Below are 19,146 nucleotides of genomic sequence, written 5' to 3'. Positions count from 1 at the left end.
TTTGATTCTCATATTTATCTCTTTTTCTCTCTATTTTTCTGTCAAAGATAAAATGTGAATGTTATTCGATATTGTTATTTTTGTCATTTGATATTGTTATTGTCGTGATTTGAAAGAGAACATTGGTTCGATCAATATTGTATTCATAAAACAATAGTTCGATTAACAAGTAAAAGAAAAAAAATTCACAAAACCAATTTTTTTTTGTTCGAGAACAACCAAAAAACAACTCTAGTTTTCTTTTCTTTAGAAAAATTTTCAGCTCACTTGTAATCTCAATATAAAAAAATATCTTTTAATCATCTCAAGTTAAATTATTATACTTTTTAGATATAAGTCAGTTCAAGTAACCTTCAAATAATTTACCTCTAATATTTATATTTTATTTTATTTGTAGAGATGGCTACTTTTATAGTAGAAGTACATCACAGTGGTTATTTTATGCATGAGCCGTATTTTCGTAAGTGGTAAGGTGGATCGTTATACAAATTTTAATCCAGATTATTGGTCTTTATTTGAGGTAATTGACGTTGTTGAACAATTGGGATATTATAATTATTTTAAATTGTGGGGTAGGGATTAGGTGGTTAAAATAAATTAGAGCTTTTAAAATAAAATTAAAAAATAGTTGATAAATTAATATATTTTTATTCTATTTTTCTACCTTTTTTCAAAGGATATCCTAATTGTTGTTCTAGTTGAGTTTGTTTGACTTTTTCTTTTTGCATCTCTTTTGCTTTCAGAAAAAGAAAATGAAAAAGCCATTAATTATTATTGTTGATTGTGATTACAGGAGAAAAAATTGACCTCAATAAAATTCAAGATTGGATTAAAATAAAGCAGTAATTAACTTTTATTAATTGAGTCATTTCAAAAAGGAAAAAAAAAAAGCTTATGAAGTTAATTAAAGTGTTCTTTTCATTTTCATTGACATGGCTCAACCAATATTAACTTTTTCCTTTTTGTGCAATCAACCATTATTCACTTTAATTTGTCAGCTAAATAGTTAAAATGCTTAATCATACAATTTTTTTTTTTATTCTTTTTTTGAAGGCAAGCCTAAATCATAGAATTTCAAAAGCTTTGACAATATGCCTATTTGAAAACATAACATAGTGAATGGAAAAAGAGCAGTCATTCTGTAGTTTTTTTTTAAGAGAAATATATGTATAGCATTTATTTTTGGAAATACATTAGTTATCATCTTCTGTTCCTTATTTTTTAGAAATATTTTCTAGTTCATTGTTTATTTTTCCTATTTCTAAATTTTCAGAAAGTTAGTATAATTTTATCATTTTTTTAACATGTACAATGTAAAAGTAACTTTTTTTTTACCGATCAGACCATTTTATTAAAAAAGATATGTGAAGGATATACAAAAGAAGAAGGCCTCGATGAAAACATTCTAATTAAGTAAAATGGTAGAGATATTCATAATTACACTATAGGGACGATTTGGATGACCAAAACGATGCAGTAACTTTGATATCATTCCATGTATGTACACATAGTCTAGTAGTATAGAAAAAGGGCGAAATCAGAACCTTCAACTTCGTAGGAGTAAGAATAAATAGATATATGAGTTATCATTTTAAGGAAAAAGAATGAAATAATATTTTGTAAAGTTTGACATTTACAAAATAAGAATGGGGGCATGGGCGGGCTTTTGCTTCCCATCAGATTCATTTAAACTTTAAATTGACGTTAGAAAGAAATAATAATTGGTGGGAAAGAAATGAAAGGATACCAAAATAATTAGACCAATTACTCAATAATTGAAATAATAATAATAGGAATAAAAAAACCCCAACAAATGTTATTTAGAAATATTCGACTAATATTCTTAGAAATCATATTTTTAGAGAGACCATCTAAAAATATTGGGATTTTAATGAAATAAATATCAAACATCTTTTTGACAAAATTTTATTTATTAAAGGTATCATAAATCTTTGGAAAATTACTATATAGTCCCCCAACTTTTTAATATTTTATTTGGTATCCAAATTAAAAAATCTCTTTACACTTTCATCCCTAAGGAGATATATACTCTATTTTGGTCCCCTATCGACGTTAGGTTTCCTTAGTCTATTTAACACAAAAAAAAAGAAAAAAGAAAAAAGATATGTGATGTGGCATTTTAAATTAATTTAAACATTTATGTGGCAACTTTCTGTTTTAAAAAATCTCTTTTTTCTAAATTTCAGCCTTACCCTCTTCCCAACGAGATGGAGAAGACCGTGGTAAGGGTGAGATCGATGTTTTTAAATAAAAAAATTATCATATCAAAATTTAAAGTAATTTAAAATGTCATATCTTATCTTTCTATTTAAAGGGGCTAATGGAAGCTTAATCTTAGAGATGAAAATGTAAACATTTTGAAATCTGAAACTAAATAGGTATATTACGGTACTAAAAATATATATATATATAGGTATATTACCCAAATCTCGGGACCAAAAAGTAATTTTACCTAAATATTTGTCATTAACTTACCGAATGTTTTTTTAGATATCAAAATAGTCTCTTTTTAAAAGTATAAGGATCAAAACCAACATTTTAAGTATAGGAGACCAAAATGAACTATCTATTTTTTTTTTGTCAAAATTTCAGGACCATCTATTTTGCACCCTCCCTGTAGAACTGCTTCTCTATGAGGGTTTTTTATTTGTTACTTTCAAGACTTCTCTCGAATTTCCAGCTCACATTGAAATATTGATTCCCTTCTTTGGAATGTTTGACTGGAAAGAAATAATCGAACCTTCATAAACGTCTCTAGATAGAGTGCTAATCTGTAGGAAGACATCAATATCTCAGCCTCATTCTAGTCTTCTAAATCTCTTATTTTTTTTGCAATTATAACATCTCTACTATTTCTCTTGATTGGAGTGCTTTCCTCTAGCCTCTTTTTTTGTATGCTCGTTGCATATTCCTTAATGAAATGTTACTTCTTTTAAAAAAAATGAGACAAAAATAAACCAAAGTTGAAAATATAAGGACCAAAGTAAACATTTTAAAATTACAACAACTAAAATAACCAAAACGGAAAGTACAGAGATCCAACTAGTATTTTAACCCTGTATAAAATGATCAATACAATAAAACAGAAGCAATCATTCATAGTAATAGTATATGTGTTGGGCTCACATGTCAAATTAGTTATCCAAACCAAAGACCCATATCAAGACTATATCGTAAGTTTAAAAAAAAAAATCAAGAGTATATTAGATAATTATTTCTCATCTTTGTAGTCCTAAAATTCATTTTAATATAACTTATCCATTTAATTTCAGAGTCTAAATAGTATAGTTTTAAAATTTATTAGCTAAACAATAAGTCTAATGTCTACTTTTTTGGCTTTTAAATAGTGAAATCTTTAATCTTTGATCAACTTTCAAATGTTACGGTCTAGTATGTCCTAAATTTTGTATAACAATTTATTTTAATCATTCTCATTAATTCTTTGATAAAAATATAAAATTGTTTCAATACTCAACACACACGTGTCTTTATCATTTTTCTATTAAAAAATTTAAAAATATATGTGTGTTATATATATATTTAATATAAAGCCTACAAACTAAGATAACTTTTTTAAAAAAAAAAAGATTAAGAACTAATTAAACGTAGTACCATAAAAAAATGCGAAGTTGTAAGAAGTAAAGACTCAGTCATATCAAATGCACCTAAATCTAACTCATACCCTCAAACAGCTAGTAAAAGTTGAAAAATGAAAAAAAAAATATTTAAGAAAAAACAAATGTTATGCATAGACTCATATATAGTATTTGATATTCATAAATAAAGTTCCAAAAGTGAAAACAAAACAATAAATATACTCATTCAGTAGTCATATCAACTCATTCAGTGATTGAAATAGTAAAGCTCCTTCCACTTTCCCATTGAAAAAGGAAAAAAATCTCCAAAGGTGGGGAATTTTGTAAAGTAGGGAAAAAGAGAAAAGAGAGAGAGAACAGTAAAAGAAACTTAAAAATTAACACACAGAGGCAAAATAATAATAATAATAATAATAATAATAATAATAATAATAATAATAAATCAAATTGAATCTGAAGATGAAAGAAATCTAAATCAGAGAGGAGGACACATGGGGTCTCGGTGGACCAGCAGTCACCTGAAAAAATAAAGCTCCATTTCTGACTTTCCACCAACTCTGTTTCCTCTCATCTCGAAGAAAAAGAAACAAAAATTAAAAAATAAAAAAAGGAAGAAACTGAGAAAACCCACTGAACGAGGATTTACCTTTTTTATGAATAATTTGTGGACACTTACCCCAAAGTTTTTCACAGTACCCCCATCCAAAATATATAAACTTTATGTAATTTCTTTTTCTTTTTCCCCAAAAACCCCATTTTCAGATTGTTTTTCTTCTTCTACATTTCATTTTCCAAAATAAGGTTTGGTTTGGTGGGTTAGCTCAACGAATCCCCTTTTCTTCTCAATGTGCTATGATACAATTGACTTTTGCTCTAATTTTTGGTAACTGACCACTAGACTAGAGATTTTTTTTTAATTTTCGGACGAGCTAGCGATCTTGTGGAACAATATAATAACAACGGCTTTATTTTGATCCTCTAAATCAACTTTCTTTTGTAACTATGATATTCTCACCATCTCTTTAGACGAAAGCACGTTTATTTAGGCTTTTCTTATAATATATGTCTATGTATATAATATTACCTTTTCTTGTTTCATATATGGTGAATTTTAAATTTTCATGGCCATCAATATCACGCTCATCATCTTTTAATCATAGGGCTGATTTTGTAGGGAGTTTTGTGTTTAGGTTTAGAGTAGTGCTGATGCGTGATTAGGTCATCATGATCTTAGAGTAATAAAAAGTTCTAGAGAGAGAGAGGAATTCTAATTTCTATATATAGAGCATTGGTATGGTTTAGAAGGAAAATATAGGATGGGATTTGAGAGTGAGAAAAAGGGATTTTTTTTCCTTTTTTTTGTTTTAGGTGGGTTGGAATTGGAACCCAAAAAAACCCGGTTTTTGTAGGTACCCATTTGTCCTTTTTTTCACTTTACAAGTTCTATCCTTTTGCCCATTTCAATCTTTCATCTTCTCGAACACGCATTTCTCAGACTGCCCTTTATCTCTTTTTCTCCCTTTTTTCTTTATCTCTCTCTCTTTATTTCTCTCTATGGAAGCTGAGGAACGAGAAGAAGAAGAAGGCCAAAGAAGCAATTTTGTTTGAGGGGAATGTTGTCTGGCTCGAGGCCACTGATTACTGAATCTGAAATGGGATCGAAAAAGAGAACCAAAAAATCCTCTCTTTATCTAATTCTAATTCACTTGAAAATTACGACAAATCGGCCATTACAGAAGCAGTGTCGTCGGACCAGGCTTCATTCCCCCCACAATTCTTGCTTCGATTTGCAGAAGAGAAACAAAGAACCCCCAAATCGATCGCTGCTGCTTCATCGGGTTCTCCTCCTCCTCCCGATCTGCAGGTAAAATGGTATTTTCTTTTTTTTTTTTTTTTGATCTTGAATTTTGTTGGTAGGAAAATAAAGTTTCAACCTGGGATTCGGTTTAATTTTGTGAAAGAAAATAGAGGATGGTTTAGATTCGGTTGAGGCAGGAGCAGATTGGGGTAATGATGGTGTTTATTTTGACTGTCTTTTATTTTGTTTTTAGATCTCTTTTTCTGACTAAAGAGTGAAAGGATCATCATTACTTCTTTTTTGTATTTCTCTTTCATGGATCAGATTCAGGGCTGATTTAGAGAGAGAGAGAGAAAGGTCTACGCTTTCTCTTCTAACTGATCTTCTAGTCTCACCCTTCATCATTGTTCTGATTTTTCTTTCTTTACTTGCAATCATGCCTTTCAGAATCTTCTTTGTCTGTTTCTCTGATCCATATATATTTTCTTTCCATTTTTTCCCATTAGGGTTTTCTCTCCATTTCCCTCATTGATTTCAAGTTTGAGTTTTTTTCCTGTTCAAGTTAGAGATTCAAAAGCTTCTTTTGTTTTCGTGCCTTAAAGGCTTAGATCCCTGTTGAAGTGCTTTTATGAAGGGGTTTTTCAGAGTGTGGTGTGATAAATAAAGAAAGAAAGACATGGATGAGAATCTGATTTGGTTCGGTTTCATGAAGATCTGCTTCTGTGGCTGTATATCTGAGGAATTTCAGCCTTCAAACTGAAGTTTAGTTTCTGCACATTGAAGGATAAATAGCTATAACTAAGACTAATTAGAGTGGGAATTGGAAAACCTGTTCCTACATGGACTTGAGAATCGCTTTCCCCTGTCGAATAGTGGATCTTCAGACATTATTGCAGGACTTTGAATGAGCTTGCCAAGAAAAAATTTAGATTTTCTATGGTAAAAATCACTCCTCTCATTATGTTTGACAAATTAAAAATTTTAAATAGATTTTTAAGTTATCGGATGGTGATTTTGAAAAATCATCATATTTCAATCCATCTTTTCAAAATCATTCATTCGTCGATCACTCTCAAACAAATCTTTAATGCAGACATGATAGATTGATTAACAAGTGATTATTTGACATAACATGCCAACTATTGGCACAAAAGAGTATGTTAACACGATAACAAAGGACTTAAAAGCCAAAAAAAAAAGAAGCTTTCAATGTATATGTTGTTTTCTCATTCCATTATTATTATTATTATTACTATTATTTATTTATTTATTTATTTTTCTCACTCTATTTTACTTAGCGTCTCTTATCTCACGTTATGTCGAATTATTATTATTGTTGTGGTAAAAGATTCATTATAATCAAAATCAAATACAAGATACAAGTGGTGATCTAAATTCTAACCCACAAAATGTAGGAAGAAAAAGAAGAGGAAAGAGAGTGATTTGAAAAGGTGAGGAGAGAGAAAGGAAGAGGAGGAGGGTAATGGGTGAGTGTACTGTGTAAGTATAGGGTGTCTGATGGGGAGGAGTGGTGTGTCTCATTCTGTCATCAATTTTTGAAACTGAGACATATGCTCCACATAAATGTTTATAATTATTTGTCTGCATCTCTCTCTCTCTCTCTCTCTTTTTCTCTGTCTCTGAAAAATCTGAATCATTTGTGTTAAATTAATAAGAGAAGTCAACATCAGCAATTACACACCATGCACAGTCAAAGAAGCTACTAGGGGCTGTGATGTGTGTTCTTGTTTTGCCACACCTTTTTGCAAGTGAAAAAACCTATAATTTTTTTTGTGCAAATTAATCTTGATTAGACAGAGCCTGAAAAGTAGTGTGGTGGGTTAATTAGAGGGAATGTTCTTGGATTGAGTATGGAATTGCCATTGAAAGCATTTTGTGAACATGCAAATGAAACAAAAGAGATTAATTTTTTAGGACTGTGTCTCTAATGGGTTTAACACTAAAGTGTTTAATGGGTCTTGTCGAATAGATCTCTAAATTTTGAAAAATGTCTAATAAATTCTTGAATTTTTAATTTCGTGTCAATAGAGTTCCTAGCCCTATTAGATATATATTTCTTAAAGTTTACGGATTTATTAAAATAAAATTGAATTGCGTGCTTAATAGAACCATTATCCTTCAAATTTATGTCTAATATCGTTGTGAATTTTAAAAAGTCTCCCAGATTTATTAGATACCGATTAGGAATCTAAACACTTTTAAAATTCATGAATATATAGAGACAAAATTGAAAGTTTAGGATTTGTATTAGGTAATTTTTTTAAATGGAGGAATTTAAAATTTAGTAACTAAACTTCTAATTCAACTTTTAAATTACTTTTTAATTATTAGAGATGAAATTGAGGAGGGATACAAAACATGAGAGAAAATGTTACATATTTTTCTTTTCCTCAGATCATGATTATCAACCTTGATCGTATATGCTCACTGATTTTATTCCTTTAGAAAAAAAGTGTCATTGGCTTTTCTGACCTTTTATTTCATTAATGTTATAAATTATAAGTTAACTTATAAACTTAATACCCTTATTTTCTCGCTAGTGAATCCTTCAACTCCAAAATTTTCAATTACATACATCTCTAAACTTTACATTAACTCACATTTAATCCTTAATGGACCAACATGTCATGCCACTCTATGCTCTATTCATTTAGAAGTTAGGTATTTTGGAAATAATTAAGCAATCTAAAACTTTTTAAAAGGGATCAACTTTCTCCACTTGAGAATTAATGGTTTTAAAAAGAAGATCAAACAAACTTCGTTTTGATATTTCGGATATTTTGGAAAAAGTGTATATTGTGGAACTATATTGAATCTTTGTCATTATAATTATGAGTGGTTGCTTCCTAATTTAAAAGAAAAAATTAAAGAGGGAAAGCAATTATTTGTTATATTTTCTTCCTCTCCACTGATCTCCACAGCTAGTCAATCGAAGATAGAAAGTAAGAGAAATTCTGATTTCAACAACACCTCATGTGAACTGTAAAGTTTCAAAATTTTCTGCCCTATATTTGTAGACTTTATCTAGAACTTTTCCAAAAGTAGAGCGGGGAACACAAACTCTTCAAAGTCTCTCTTTCCCGAAAGAAGAGTTGGGAACACAAACTCTCTCTCTCTTTAAAGTACTTAGTCTTTCGGTGTCGATAGCAACCATGTGAACTATATTTGATGAGATTTATATTAGAATTAATTATTAGTTTTAGTTTCTACATAAGACATATTTTACAGGAATGAAATGAGACAAAATGGATCAAATTGAAAAAAAATTCATGGCCCGAGCAAGTAAAGAGAAGACATTACTATAATTATCGAAGTTCAAATATCCAAGAAAAAATGCAGCACGACACATGCAGCCAAAAACAGAAAAGCGCACCTAGGCGTTGCAGCATAGCACTGCGATGCTGCCTTATGGCGCCGTGGTGCTCCGAACTTTTTCGTCCATCTTTTTTTTCCCCATAACAGTATGACGCTCACTTATGGTGCCATGTGCCATGGCGATATCGTGACAGTTTTCTAATAAAATTATCTTTTTCACCCGTCATTGGTAATCTTTTAAGACTTTTGAGAGAGATATGAGATAACTCGAAAATAGAGGGAAAAAAACCATCAAGCACCTTAGATAAAGGATTTTCAAGCCTCGAGATCGTGGAGATACCCGTCATTGGTAATCTTTTAAGACTTTTGAGAGAGATATGAGATAACTCGAAAATGGAGGGAAAAAAACCATCAAGCAGCTTAGATAAAGGATTTTCAAGCTTCGAGATCGTGGAGATTGAGTAGGAAACGATCAATCAACACAACAAATTTAGTTTATTTCTTTTCCCTTGATTTTTGTAGTTTTTTATGGAACTTTCTTTGTGACTTTGTTGTTTTATATTGAATATAAATAGCTAAGGGTCTATTTGATTGGAACTCGGATTCTGTTTTTTGTTTTCAGATTCACTAAATCAAATAGATTCATTGAATACGCATTTTGCAGGATTTGGAAGATCCATTTTTTAAAACTTCTGTGATACAAACCGTAGAAATTCTGAAAATCACTTTTTAAAGTTTACAGTGTTTTCAGATTTAGAATTTGAAATTTTTAAGATACAAATTACATTAAAAATGATAAAAACTTTAATAAATATATTACTTCATATTATAAACTCATTTTATGTTTGTTTAATTCTCTGAAGAATGGGATACAGATTGACCAACACAAAAGCCATCTCTATCAATCTACGCTCATTGATGAGATGGCGACATAGAAAAGAAAGTCTACCGATTGTCACCCCCCCCCCCCTTTTCACTTAAAAGTAAAAAAGAGAGACAAACTTTGGAAGTTTAATAGGGTGGGATCGAGGATGGAATCGAATAGCGAATGCACTTGCGGTTAAGACAGGTCCTGCATCTCCTACCTAATGCAATTGACCGACCCGGCGTCTCTTTCGTTCAATAATGCCTTCGCTTCCAGACGCTATTTACCAATAAGAATAGGAAAAAGACACTACCTTTTTGAATTGGAAGAAGCTCAACCTTGAAAAAGAAATGTGGTAGGCCGACGTTGAACGCTTCAACTTGGCCACTGAAGAAGGCGAAGACTGGGCAAAGACTAGGCCCACTTACTGCTTACTGCCATGCCATGGTTTAAGCTTGATTGAATGATTATTAATATTCTATTTATGTAGCTCTATGTTTAATACCTTTAATCTATTGATTATAGATTAATTAATTTTAGAATTGAAATCTTATGGTCAGGAGAGGTGGTTTAGAGTTAGAATTGAGATGCATGAATAAATGAGTTTTAAGATAGCTAGGGGGATTTAAAAGTCATTTAAAGGTTGTCAAAATACTGTCTTTACTTGTTATAGAAACTAGATAGAGATATTGGTTTCAATTACTTAGGAGAATTGCCTTGTGCTCAGGAGATGCAGTTGAGGTTTGAGAGTTCTAGACCTATAGAATTAATAGTCTTCATTCTTGGGAAATTAAGTAATTGGTTAATAAATTCACGGATGAAATCAATTCCCTAGAACTTTTATCCCCATTGATTTTATCTTTATTATTGTATCTTTAATTGTTTTTATTCTAATTCTTTCATTCGATTTTGACTCTCTAAATGAATTGAGCGATTGTATATGTGGTACTTAAGTGAACTAGAAACCAATTCAGAGGACGATATTTACCACTTTTATTAAAACTTGATCTATACACTTGCAATAAGCAATTTCTGCTGCATAATAACTTATGAGAGTTTCAATTACTTTAAAATAATTTTTTTAGATAATCATCTTTGAACTATTTCTTCACAAATGAATTTTATAGCAATCTTTTTTTTTTTTTCAAAAAAGTACTTTTATTTATTACCAAACACGGTATAAATTGTAAATGTAGTTCTAGTTATAAAAAGTCACTTAAAAAACTATACTTATATTAACATACTTTTTAACTCTTCCAAACGTGTTCCTAAAAAATGATGTTATTTATTAAAAACCAATTTTCTCAAAAAAATTATCCCAAACACACTATTAATGCCGATACAAATACATAGATTGTAACCAATAACTATAACTCCCAATTAATTTCTATCTTACATCAACTTCTTAACTTGATTACAAAGAATTACTCCAAGCTCAACAATATATCCTTATAACTAAATCAACTCAAAAAAACATAAGAGCCACATAAATAAAAAACATAATTAAGACCCGACCAAATCCTACATTATTCTACCTTAAAAACCAAACAAAAAGTGGTTGTTCTTTTTTATTCATTATTCAAAATGATAAATCTTCAAAGCTTCATCTTCAACAAGCCCCTCTCCAATTGGCTCCACTTCTGCTCCAAGGTTCCCACATAGCCAACAGAAATCCTAACCAAGCCGGGAGAAATGCCAGCCAGTTCCTTCTCCTCGGCGTTCAGCTCGCTGCTGGTGCTGCTGCCGGAGCACGACATAAGGGTCTCGAAGAACCCCAAGCTGACGGCCATGAGCCCAAACTTGGTGTGGTTTTGAAGGAGATTCATGAGCCTATTGGCTCGCTCCTCGGTTTCCATGTCGATGCACAGAACGCCGCCATAGCCATAGCCATAGCTTGTGTTGGCTATGGAGTTTATGAGGTGATGGTCAGGGTGATCCTTGAGGCCTGGATATATCACTTTGAAGCCAAGGTTCTGTATTCTTTGGGCGAAGATTAGAGCTCTGTGGCAGTGCTCTTTCATTCGGAGCCCTAAATGGGGGACTCTTTGTGACAGTTCACAAGCAACTTTGGGGTTCATTGTTGGCCCTAGAAGCATCAGTGTCCCCTGCTGCAGGTCCATCATCGAATGCACCAATTTTTTTGACCCACAAACAGCACCTATGCAAACCATATAAATATCCATGTTAAATTATAAATTTAGTCTTCATACTTTTAAAATAGTTTTCACTAGTGGTTCACATTTTACTAATATTTTGACACGAATTATTCCACATCAGAAAGTCAGCCGGAGCTCCTCCAGATGTATAGTCGCCAAATATTCTCCTCCCCACAATTAATTAAAAAAAAAAAAAAAACTTACATAATTGCTTGGGTGGAGGCTATTAAGTAATGGGCTAAAGGTTTTTTTTTTTTTCTCGAAAAAGGCTTAAGTATGATTAGGGTAGCAAATTGGTGTTTTAAAATCTCAAATACATTATTAAATATATATTAGTTTGACAGAACAACGTGGATAAGGCACATGTAATCTCCAATTCCCTGAACTATAAAAAAGTAGAGAGACAAATGGCGCTATCGTCATACCGGCAATAATGTCGGCGCCGCCGCTGATGAACTTGGAGGAGCTGTGAACCACGACGTCAGCTCCAAGCCTCACCGGTGAGATCACCATTGGTGCGAACGTATTATCCACGACCACCGTCACCCCCTTTTCATGAGCCATCCGACTTAGCTCCGGTATGTCCGCCACGGTCAGGGTCGGGTTCGCCACTGTCTCGAAATACAACACCTTGTCGAGAATATAAATAAAAGATTAGATTTACCATAATCCATAAACTTAAAGTTTTTTTTTTACGGTGATCCTTCACCGTAATATTTTAGTAGGAAATTATAGGAAGAACTCATTTGTTATCTTCTCCCAACTTAATATAAATAATCAATTTGTTCGAAAATTTGCATTCGCTATTATTTGTAATTTTAAAAATTTCAATTTAGTTACTCTTATTAGTTTTTCCTTTGAACTCACAATAAATCATCTCTAAATTTAACCACTTACATTATACTTATTTATTTATTATTACTATTATTTTTACTCAATCTTTAAACCCTACTATAACTAACTAAATATATTTATCCACATATAAAGCATTATCTTATTATCATGTAAAAAAATTATTGATATAGTAACTACACGTGCAATTCAAATTCAAATACAACTAAAATTCAAATTCAAATACAACTAAATATCTAAAAGATGGATAGTTCGATTCTCACCCTAAAAAATTCTTAAATTAAAATAAAAAGAAAAAAAGTCACAAGATATTAGGTTCTATTAAGTTTGAGTAAACCACACCAATCAATTTAAAATTTTTAAATCTGAATCACTTAATTGAAACAAAACTAAACTAAAGCTATAAAGACCAAGTTGGAGTTAAGTCCACACTAGACTAAATCTAGACATTGAAACTATGTTTAAACTATAGAGACCAAATTTATAATTTAACGGCATGAATAACATATAAATTTAAGTTAAGTTTTAACCTAAAAACTTAAAAGTTTTGGAATGAACTCACCTTGGTCTTCCCCTCCAGCATGGCATTTGCAACCATCCCATGGTCCTTAATATCCACAAACGTGGTTGTAATGTTGCAGACCCTCGGCAGAAAATGCGAGAGAAGCGCGTGAGTGCCGCCGTAGAGAGTCCTCGAGGCCACAATATGGCCGCCGGAGCTCACCAGCTGAAGCAAAACCGAAGAAACGGCGGCCATCCCACTGGAAGTGCAATACGCCGCCTCAGTTCCTTCCAGCGCCGCCATCTGACGGCTGAGAGCCATCACCGTCGGGTTGAAGTGACGGCTGTAGATGAAGCACTCCCCTTCTGGGCCCTCCTCCCCTTCGAACATCCGCCGCATCGTTTCCGCCTCCATCACGGTGAATGTGATCGAGGCCTCAACCGACATGTTCACTCCGCCGTGCTCCCCGAACTCGTGCTCCGCCAACGCCAGCGCCGCTGCAGGATCCTCCTCGGTCGCTGACTTCGTCGCCGGCTTCGGGCTTTTGGCCTTCTCGTACTTGATTAACTTCTTCTTCTCGTTCCAGCATGGGTGAGGAATAGGACGAGCTTCTACTTCAGCCATGGAGTTCCCCTTTTTTCTTTCTGAAAATGAGGAAATTAGAGAGAAGGATTTTAGGGGGTTTGGAGGGATGGTGTTGGAGGGTGAGTTTTGAAGTGTTATTTATAGGGGAGAATTTGAGAGGTTGTTGATGACTTTGCCAATTTAATAGTGATCAAGTCAAGTTAATTGCCTATTTAAATTAAGTTTACTAATTAATTGAATAGTTAAAGTGAAATTAAAATTTGTTCGTTTTGTTACGAGTTCTTTCTCTTTTAATTAAATACCGTTGTATGTTGACCGTGGAGTCATGCACCTTGCATTCGTCTCGATGGTTGGTGCCATTTATTTGTTTATACCCATGAGGATTGGGATTCTAATACTTTAAATTGTGTTGGCCTGCTGTTGATGTTCGATTTTTTGGGTAATTGCCATGTAAGTGATACTTCGATGTTATGAATGCCTTCATCTACAAGTTCTGACTATCTGCACACAAAAATCTAGGATCAATCTGGTGATTTGCTTAATGTACTTTGATTTTTAAGTTATAACTCAAATTATGAGCGAACGAGTGTGGATCTAGTATAGTAGAAGAGAACAGTAATCTCTCGATTAAGAATTTGCTTGAAAGTATTTATCAAATCCTCATACGGAGTTGTATAGGAAAAATTAACTTAATTACTTTGATTAGAGTGGCTCTTTTCTTTATATATGAACAACCAATCAAGGGCGTGGGACCCCTCCCGAAATTTCGTTTCAAAGTGATACTATGCCAGACCTATGCTGGGTGACTTTGTCAGTACCTTTAATTGTATTATAGGACGTTCGTACAATGTGCTAGATCTTCTCTTCTCGTGCACTCTGCCCACATACTTTGCAGTTTGATGAAGCCCGACTCGTCCTTGTAATTAGCGAGTTCCATGTGGTGGCCGTGGCTTCCTCTTAAAAATTTTCAACACCTACCTATTTTCTTTACTTTGTTATCTCGTTTTTTAAAATTTCAGAATTTAACTCAAATTTTTAAAACTAATAGAAGTAGTTGTTAAAACCTAAAGTCTATATTTGTCTACCTATAGATTTAAGACAAATATTACTAAAAATAAATATTTAAAACATAAATATAAATAATTTCTAACCAATTTTTAATGACAATTAGAGTAACTAATTTCATGTAATAAATATATCAAGTTAATTAAACATACTAATTGAATAACGCCATTAACTCCAGTAATAAATTTTTACAATCAATGTCTATCATATCAATATAAATTAGAAAGGAATAGGAGAAATATAATTTATAGGTTCAATCAAATTGTGACCTTTTATACCATTAAACGTAAATTGTCTTTAGAGAACCGATTAGCCTCATAAATTTGCTCAATTTTACCCGACTACTTCTAAAATTATTTTACTTTTATCTTTTCTCAACTAAAACCTTTGAAGTTTTCTTAAAAACTCAATTATTTGCATCACCGCTGAAACCTTCAAATTTAGTTTGAGAAGCCTTCCCAACTTCTCTCTCTTTTTTTTTTTCCACAATTAAAACATTTTCAATTCTCTTAAAAACAAAATTAAAAAAAAAAAAAAAACCTACCATCAACATATTGCATAGGTTAGACTAATTTTAATTCATTCCTTCTCCCCCTCTCTCAACTTTGATCCCTTTGTGGCCACCCGACACCAAGTATGATTACATGATTATATGATTACTAAAGTAGAAATCCAATCTTCAAATTTTTTACTTGCTTAAATTAATCTAGCAGTTTTAAAGTTATACATTTTTTTCTCCATTTCTTTTACTTTTTAAAAAATTTATTTCATGTTATTTGATACACCAATAATTGTTTACTTTATCATATTAATATAGAATAATAGAAATTTTAAATTTCAAATAATATATTCTATATACGAGGACTCCTGATCAAAATTTTGCTAAGACTTCATATCATCTCCAGCCACCCCTACCTATGGTAAGGTCTAGTTTGACAATTGTTGGAGGTGTAAAATAGCACTGCCACGTGGAGGATATCGGATAGACGTCAACACTAACGGTTTGAGCAAGCTGAACCGAGAGAGCAGAATAGCCAATCGAAAGAGCAACCTCCTAGACTTGATCTGCTTCAGGAACAATCATCCCTACTTATCTAAATAAATGTGCAATAAGAGCTTCGACTCCACATGGCCATCGCCGACAGGAATAGCATCAATTCGACATGCCCAACTATCAATCGAATATGCTGTCGGACGTCCAAACCTATAAATAGGGGATCTCGCTTTACAACTAGGGATCTGATTCTATCTCAGTCTTAATACTTTGGTCGAGCTCCTTACTGACTTGAGCATTTGAGTGTTTTGACTCTTTTGTGCATGTATTTTCAGTGCAAGATCTTCTAGCTTGCTCCGATTCTATAACTCACTCAATTGGTCATCTCGACCTGCTGTCGAGATTGAATGTTGTTGCACCAAAAAGGAATAATTTTAGAATAAAGTGATTTTGGTAAAAGAGATTAATGATAATTGATTTTGTGAAATTGATTTTTGGATAGAGTTACATACTCTCTCAAATGGTTTTTATATAATTAAAAGTAATTTAAAATGATTGATATTTTAAGTTTAAAGAGAGAACTTGCCAAAAGTGGTAGAGAGAGAAAAAAGTTAGAGACAAACAAGAATCTTAGAGGGAAAAATTTTAAAGAGTGAAACAAAATTTTAAAGAGAGAAATAAACTTAGATGCTAAAAATTTAGGGAGAGATTAAAAAATTTTAGGGATAAAAAATGAGGGAGAACAGACAAAATTAAAGATAAAAAAATTAAAGTGAATTTTTTTTTTTCCAAAATCACCTTAAGAATATCATTGCCAAACGTGTCCGGCTTAAAATCGGAGTGATTTCGACATTTTTGGAAGTGTGATTCTATGTCAAAATCACTCTCCATGTCCAAACTTTTCTAAAGAAAATCAATCTATTTTTATAGTACATCCGGTTGGAGCGAAACAACCGAATATTACTAATCGTGATTCGTCATTCACTCATCTTTGGGAGGATATCAAAGTTTCAGTATCTAATTGGTCCTCCAAGACCTCTCCTTTAAATTACGATATTTCTGCCATATCATTTAATTGGAGTGCTTTTATATAACCTCCTTTTTCCGTATGTTCTTCGCATACTTCTTAATAAATTATCTCTTATTTTTTCAAAAAGAAAAAAAATAGAACATCAATTTGAGTCTATTTTAGAAGATAAACTATCTATTACTATTTTTGAAGTCAACGTCTGATCCTTCACCACAAAATTTATTGGACTAAAAAATTAATTTTCAAATATCAGTTCACTACTAGGCATATTCATATGTACTTGTCCAACAATGATGTAAAAATGTACCTACATGGCCAAAATGAGCATAGCTTACCGGTAATTGTCATATATCTTCAATTAAGAGGTTGTGAGTTCAATTCTCACCCTCACGTGTTATATTAAAAAAAAAAAGAACACCTACATGAAATACTATATGAATAATTGGCCTCAAAGAATAGTTTGGATGGGTGGTCTTGGGTTCAAGCCACGCGCACGCAACCTCCACGAATAATGATTTCTTGGTAATTAAAAAAAAAAAAACAGATGAATGATTCGACCCATGTGAAATGCACCCACCTGAAATAATAAAAATTAATAGCATAATTCCAAGTGCTAGTTTGAAGAGGGAAGGTCCAAAGATAAATTAACCTTTTTTCTTATTTCAGTACAAAATCAATCTCACTTTTTAATTTTCTTGTTCACACCATAATAATTTCGATGTTTTTTCAACTTAAAAAGTTTAATTTAACTAAAATAGATTGATATATGAATAGAAAATTGAAAGTTTAAAAATAACTATAGGAATCCAAATGAAAATATATGTCAATATACATTACGATGAACTAATCGTTTATAACTTATTACATACCATTTATTTTATCAGAGTACCATGTGACCCATATGTCAGAAATTTATAATATCATGATAGGACGCACCACAGAGCTAAAATGTCTTGTAAAAAAATATATCAAATGCAGGTATTTTAAGGTTTCACAGTTTTGGTCTAATGTTGGCATGTGGAATTAATATTCTTGGGCTATTATTATTATTATTATGCTAAAATTTATTTTCTTTTTCTTTTTTTTCCTATTCACTTGAGTTTGGTGGGTGCCAATCCTTAGAATATCCCAAGTAGATATATTAATTTCTATACTAGATCTACTATTATTAGGCCAAATTCATTGTATTGATTAGCAAATTATTAAATCCATTCAACTGACTTGTTTCAGAGTCAATCACTTTGTTTTCCTTCATGTATATTTTTCATTCAGAAGAATGTACAATTATTAAAATTGTAATAATTATAAAGTCAAAAGTTTACTAAAATTTCCATATTATAGAATTTAAATTCTAGAAAAAATTACTTATTTAGTCTTGAGTTTTTGTTTATAGGTTACTTTAGTGTTGAGAAATTTTTGTTTTTATTTTTAAAAAATTTTTAAGTGACACATCATCAATCTAATAAAAAATTCAAAGTTTTTAAAACATTAGTGTTGGTCTTCAACAGAATAGTGCAAGCACAACCTCGTCCTAATGGAATTCAAAGTTTTCTTTTTAAAATCAACCGTAAAAAAATGGGTGAGCAATTGATTTATGATGGTAACAGTTGAAATAATTTTTTAGATTTAAAGATTAAAGATCCAACTTACCTACTATAACTTAACAAGAAAAATAATAATAGGCAGTACTAAGTGTGTTTCTGGCATGCTTATATAAGAAATATCGATTATGCTCCCTAATTAACTTACATCAAAGGGATCTTAAAGTTTTAAGTTAATTATCAATATTTTTATTAATAACTATAACTTTAATTTTATTATTTCCAACAGTAACAAAAGAAAAGACCCTATATGTCTAGGTTTGGATTCTTCGCTAGTTATTTGTTCAAATTTTAAATATTAAATTACTAACCTTTTCAGAATCAAGTAAATTAATTATCCTTGAATTGGCCAAATCAAGATTTTAATTTAGAAACTCAATTCAAAAGAAGAATGGAAACATGCCTTTAAAAACTTACTACTGTGTTAAAAACAAGTTAAGTTTTCATAGGAGGACTAGGATAAAAGAATTACATCATAATGGATTTTTGAAAAGTAAACTTGTTGAAAACTAACATGGAATTCATTTTCTTTAAGACCAATGGAAATTTATTGACAATGATTCGAATCGACTTGAACTTTATCCTTATTTTTTCTTTTTCCAATTTTTTTTCGAATTTGAAAGAGTTAGCACTCGTTCAAACCTACAAAAATGTCTTGTTCAAAAAAGAAAAAGAAAAGGAAAGGAACCCTTAGAATATGAGAGAAAGAATAAGAACATGGATGGAAAGAATAGTTGCTATTTTT

General features: G+C 31.6%; 1 protein-coding gene and 1 long non-coding RNA gene across 3 annotated transcripts; one reads left to right on the top strand and one right to left on the bottom strand.

Annotated features, from left to right (window-relative positions):
- Positions 1-4,942: 4,942 nt before the first annotated feature.
- LOC111023279 (uncharacterized) lies at positions 4,943-8,975 on the top strand. 2 transcript variants are annotated; one of them, XR_015791240.1, is made up of 2 exons: positions 4,943-5,481; positions 6,018-8,975. It is a non-coding gene; the product is annotated as an uncharacterized LOC111023279 (long non-coding RNA). The 2 variants fall into 2 exon arrangements; XR_002603098.2 differs by having other exon boundaries at positions 5,740-8,975.
- A 1,964-nt stretch (positions 8,976-10,939) lies between these two features.
- Positions 10,940-13,798, bottom strand: LOC111026086 (methionine gamma-lyase). The gene is made up of 3 exons (XM_022304065.2): positions 13,187-13,798; positions 12,198-12,402; positions 10,940-11,774 (listed from the first exon to the last, which is right to left on the bottom strand). Exons 1-3 carry the CDS (start codon positions 13,748-13,750, stop codon positions 11,212-11,214), a joined length of 1,332 nt encoding a protein of 443 aa, XP_022159757.1. The 5' UTR covers positions 13,751-13,798; the 3' UTR covers positions 10,940-11,211.
- Positions 13,799-19,146: the final 5,348 nt, after the last annotated feature.

This window comes from Momordica charantia (genome assembly GCF_013281855.1).
Source record: "Momordica charantia cultivar OHB3-1 chromosome 6 unlocalized genomic scaffold, Mcharantia_2.0 BLBB01000006.1, whole genome shotgun sequence".
Classification (NCBI taxonomy): domain Eukaryota; kingdom Viridiplantae; phylum Streptophyta; class Magnoliopsida; order Cucurbitales; family Cucurbitaceae; genus Momordica; species Momordica charantia.
This window is presented reverse-complemented; position numbering and strand designations above follow the sequence as displayed.